General features: G+C 47.8%; 1 protein-coding gene across 1 annotated transcript; it reads right to left on the bottom strand.

Annotated features, from left to right (window-relative positions):
* Window positions 1–1,546: 1,546 nt before the first annotated feature.
* On the bottom strand, window positions 1,547–5,008 carry MIP (major intrinsic protein of lens fiber; the record flags this gene model as incomplete). The annotated part of the gene is made up of 4 exons (XM_079937035.1): window positions 1,547–1,732; window positions 3,476–3,556; window positions 3,995–4,159; window positions 4,649–5,008. 4 exons carry the CDS (start codon window positions 5,006–5,008, stop codon window positions 1,547–1,549), a joined length of 792 nt encoding a protein of 263 aa, XP_079793161.1.
* Window positions 5,009–5,403: the final 395 nt, after the last annotated feature.

Raw genomic sequence — 5,403 nt, 5'->3', positions numbered from 1 at the left:
TGCTGACTTAAGATAATTGGGATCTAAGTCCGATTAGAGGTGAATTTACAAACATTCTTCCCCCTGCACCTAGTGAAGTGGATTATTCCAAAGTCTTAACAAGGTTAGTTAGAAAAGTTAGGCTTTATTTGTGAGGAAATGGAGAGCTCAGCTACGTAGAAGAGTGGTCTTTTGCGGGACTGGGGTGTCTGTCTTACTATAGGTATAGGTTTAAAGCTTGCGCAATACGCAGGAGGCTCCTAAAAGGAAGAGGTCAACACAAGTATTCATCGTCAGGTCAGGGTCTCCTCTGGCTTCTGTTGAGATGAGTGTATTTTCCCAACAACAAAAGAAAATAGGGATCAAACAAATAATATCTTGTGAATAATTAAAATTTGAATGGAAGGAATCAATTTCTGGGACATGTAAAGGGTTAGATTTGCTGAAGATGAAAGGACAGATGAGAGAAAAATGAAAAGACACACACAAAAATGGAAAATAAAGAAGACTATAGAACTAGTGATAAAAGCAGAAGGATGCCATTTGAAGAGTGTTTTGGGCTGCTCTAAATTAAAACTGAGGGTCAAATCCTTTTCCTCCTATGTCCCCCACCCCTACCTCTGCATTTGCTCCAGGCATCAGGTTTCCTGTTTTGGCGTTAGGGAGCTCTTCTGGGCTTAAGTACCACCTGCTTGGAGGCCACATTGCGGGTGTGTCAGGCAGAACAGTTAAGCTACTTAATTTTTCTAGATTCTAGGCTTACCCACCTTTTGCTTAGGTTGGGAGCTCAGTGGCCCAGGGCCTCCAAACAGATCCATCATGCCAGAATGCACGCAAAACCCAGCCAGTGGATGTAGATAGGTTGATGTGGATTTATAGAATAGTTCAAACCCCAGTGTTCACTTTTCTCAGAGCTACTGCCCCACCCAAGTCCCTGGGGCAAGCATTTCTGAGATAAGTAGGCTACACCCTCGGGTTAACTACTCCAAAACTTTTTGGCATCCTGATCTGGGGCTGATACCTCCATTTCGTCCACCATGCCCAGCTGCTTCTACCAACTCTTGGAATGCCTCATCTCCTCCACTTCTCTCCATCTGCCTCCTCTGAGGAGTAACTAACTGCTTCCCTGCTCCCTCAGAAACCTAGAGCCATACACTTGACCAGCAGCAGGGTAAAGGCCAGAAACTTAAGGTCTTGGTTCCCTGTACTTACCACACTGGGTTGGGAGAGGAAGGTATAGGGTGACACCTCTTTTCCCTTCCCTACCTCTCTGCCATGCCCCAAAACTCAGACACGGTCACATTCACTCACAGTCATACGCACAATCATGCACACACAGCGGCGAAGAGAGGTGGGATGGGGAGGAAGGGAAGTTTGCACCAAACAGCTCATGAATGCAACTTGAAAGATTTCACACGGCAAAAGGCAAAAAAATAAAACACACACATAAATTTAAAAATAAAGAAGTACATGCCCCTCCCCACAGTCTCTTTCTTTATCCAGGGGCTGGCTCAGCCCCTCCATGTAAACCCAGAAGCTTCCTATTCCCTCTATTCAGCTGGAGCTTTTACAGGGCCTGGGTCTTCAGTTCAACAGGTTCCCCTGTGCCCTCTGGTTGTCCGTTGGATTCACTGGGCCTGGCACCCTTGAGAATAGACAGTCTCTCAGAAACACTCTTGAGCCGGGGGAAGAGGAGAAAGTCATAAAGGAGACTGCCCAGGCCTGCTCCAATGATTGGGCCCACCCAGTATACCTGCAGGAAGAGGAAAGGAATAATCAGGTTTGGGGAGGGGACCAAGAGCGAGGCTGCTCTTTTTCCAACCCCATTGTTGTAAAACACACATCCTGCACTTGGCAATTACAGCTGGGCACTATTTAAGTAGAAATCAGTGTTTGTTTGTTTATTTTAAAACTTTAGACTCCTGCACTGCCTGCACCACAGAACTTACCATTTCTTTTCCGACTCATTAAATTATACCTTTATCCCACACATTCTTAGCACATGTATATTCTATTTTTTGCTATAAGTTTGTACTAGTTTCCATATTGCTTTGAGAATTTCTTTTTAATTGTGGTAAAATACACATAACATGAAATTTACCATCTTAACCATTTCTAACTGTACAGTTCAGTAGTGTTAAGTATATACATGTTGTTGTGCAGCCCATCTCCAGAACTTTTTCATCTTGCAAAACTGAAATTCTATACCTATTAAACAACTCCCCATTTCCCCCTCTCCCCAGCCCCTGTTACCTACCATTTTGCTTTGTTTCAATAAATTTGACTACTCTAAATACCTTGTATAGGTAGAATTATATAATATGTGTCTTTTTCTTTTCTTTTATCTTTTTTTTTGGCTGCTTCTGGGTCTTTTGCTGCCTGTGGGCTTTCTCTAGTTGCAGAACTTGTGGGACCTCTCTAGTTGCAGAGAGCGGGGGCTATTCTTCATTGCGGTGTGTGGGCTTCTCATTGTGGTGGCTTCTCTTGTTGTGGAGTATGGGCTCTGGGCGCACGGGCTTCAGTAGTTGTGGCTCGCAGGCTCTAGAGCGCAGGCTCAGCAGTTGTGGCGTATGGGCTTAGTTGCTCCGCGGCATGTGGGATCTTCCCGGACCAGGGCTCGAATCCGTGTTCCCTGCATGGCAGGCAGATTCTTAACCACTGCGCCACCAGGGAAGTCCCCAATATGTGTCTTTTTCTGATTGGATTATTTCACTGAGCATAATGTCCTGAAGGTTCCTTCATGTTGTATATAGCATGTATAGAATTTGCTTCTTTTTGAAGGCTGAATACTATTTTATTGTATGTATATACTACATTTTGTTTATCCATTCATCTGTGAGGGACACGTGGATTGCTTCCACATTTTGGCTCCTGTAAATAATGCTGCCATGAAAATGGGTGTGCAACTCTGAAAAATTTTTTGAGTTATTTCCATACGTTTAGCTGGTATATGGCCAAACAACACAAAAATAGCCAATTTTTATTGAGGACTTATTCCATATCAGATTCTGTGCTAAATATTTCACACATATAATTTTCACGTTTATTTCTCATAACATCCCATTTTGTAGTTAAGGAAACTGAGATGCAGAATGATTGAGTTATTTGTCATGGTCACACATGAAGCTAATAAAGTGCGAGAGCTGGGATGAAGCCCAGGCCCATTTGTGCTCATACATATCCTGGTCTCTGAGAGTAGAAGCTTCTGTCTTCCCGATCAGTATTCTGTCCTCTTAGCTCCTAGTTTGGAATCCAGTGAATACTTAGTAAAAATCCCTAACTAACTAGTGAAGGAACAATATGAACAAGAGCCTATCTTTCTAGCAAAATAATGAATCCTGCTCACACAGGCATGCAAACTCTGTGCAGCCCCCTTAGCTGAGTGTTGGTAGAGCAGTCAACACATCCAGATGGAAAGCAGGAACCAAACCTGGGAACCTGCAGTCCACACCCATGCAGGAGGGCCTCAGGATCTTGCCCTTCTCCTCTCACTCACCCAGTGGTTGGTGAAGTTTCTGGTAAGAATGGCAGGAGCAAAGGAGCGGGCAGGGTTCATGCCTGCACCAGTATAATACATCTGCAAAAGACACAGTTGTAACTGAGACACTTCCCGCCCACTCCACCCTGGCTTCTCTCCCACCACCCACCTGCCCACCAAGGGTTGGCACCTTGCCTCCAGCCAGCAGCAAGTAGGGGAGAACAACCTGCATGGAAGTCCCACAGTGGGGTGAAGTCACTAATGCCCCATCTGGGGACAGACTATGGATCCCCCGGCAAAACCCACATCTACCCATGATGCATGCCTTTCCTCCTTGGGGTCAAGAAGGACTAGATAATGCCATCACAAGAGAGGAGAATAGGGACTTCCCTGGCAGTCCAGTGGTTAAGACTCCGCGCTCTCAATGCAGGGGCATGGGTTTGATCCTTGGTGTGGGCAAGAAGAATGCTTAAAAGTCGACAAAGGCTTGGGGGACCGGGAATCCTTAAACAAGAGTTGCTCCCCTCTCCTGCTTACCCCAAAGAGGTGCCCCAGGGTGAGGGAGAAGCCAACGGCCAGGGCCACGGAGCCCAGGCGGCCATTCCGCCTCTCGTCGTATGTGGCAAAGATGCAGAGCACGAACTGGAGCGTCAGGAAGATCTCCACTATGGTGGCCTGGCCCACACTCACCCCAGGGTGCAACTGGGCAAAGGAAGAAGAAGGGGGGCAGTGCATTAGGGCTGCCACAGCCTTACCTACTCAAGGCTTCCCCGGCAGGTACCCCCTTACGGCATCCATTCCGTGGAGAGGAAGGATAATACAACCTCTTTCATAGTAATTGTATTTGCTCCTTAATTTCTCCTAATAATACTCCTTCATAGTAGAAATAAATGCACCCACTAATATGGATGAGGAAACTGAGGCCCCATAAGGTAAAATAAGTTTCTTCAAGAACCTACAGGAGTTGGAAGAAAAGCTGGGACCTGAACTCAGGTCCAGGGCTCTATGACTTCCTTATCCCTCCACAGCACCTGTGATCCTCCCCACCCTGAACACACACACACACACACACACACACACACACACACACACACACACACTGTCCCAGACCCCTGGGGAACTGATCTACCTGCACTTCAGGAAGGAAGTCAGGGCACCAGGTTCCCCCAGCCCCACTCAGCCAACCATTACCGTGTTAAGTGCTAGGTTTCCTCGGACGGCAGTCGGGGTAACACTGTACAGCACGGCAGCCCCAGCCACGGCTCCCAGGAGTTGGGCTGCCATGTAGCAGAAGGCACGGAGCAGGGACATCTGGGAGCCCACAAGGAAGGCAAAAGTGACTGCAGGATTGACATGGGCTCCACTGATGTGGCCCACAGCCTGCACCAGTGTAGCCAGGGCCAGGCCAAAGGCCAAAGCCACCTGCAAGATATGCAGTGGTCCAGGGGCCCAACGCAGTGAGGCCCCTAGCCCGAAGAAGACATAGAAGAGGGTGGCAAAGAACTCAGCAGATATGGCCCTCCAGAAGGAGGCTGACCGCAGTTCCCACATGGCACGGGGGATAGGCACAATGCCTGGGTCCCTGATACCCCCCTGGCCTGATCTGGATGGACAGCCCCCTTTATAGAGGACTTTTAATCCCTGGGAGGGGCAGGCTGAGGTGGCTGGCCCAGCCTCTTAACCCCTTCACAGCTGCAGAGGGCTGGGACCACTCTTGTGCATCCGATAAAGCTGCTGCATTTTCCCCTCCCTCCTCAATTGGGAGATGAGCACAGCCATGGGTGTGAGGGTGGGGATAGGGTCAGGGCTTATGTCAGGCTCTGAGAGAAAAGGACTAAGAACAGGGAAACTGGAGGAATCTGTCTTTCTCAAGTCAAAGTTGGGGTTCATAGTCCTGACTGACATCTATATTAGAACATTCCTCAACTCTGCTTGGGAGGTTAGTG

Source organism: Stenella coeruleoalba (genome assembly GCF_951394435.1).
Source record: "Stenella coeruleoalba genome assembly, chromosome: 11".
In the NCBI taxonomy this organism is placed as follows: domain Eukaryota; kingdom Metazoa; phylum Chordata; class Mammalia; order Artiodactyla; family Delphinidae; genus Stenella; species Stenella coeruleoalba.
Note: the sequence above shows the minus strand (reverse complement) of the source record. Positions and strands in the feature narration are given on the sequence as shown.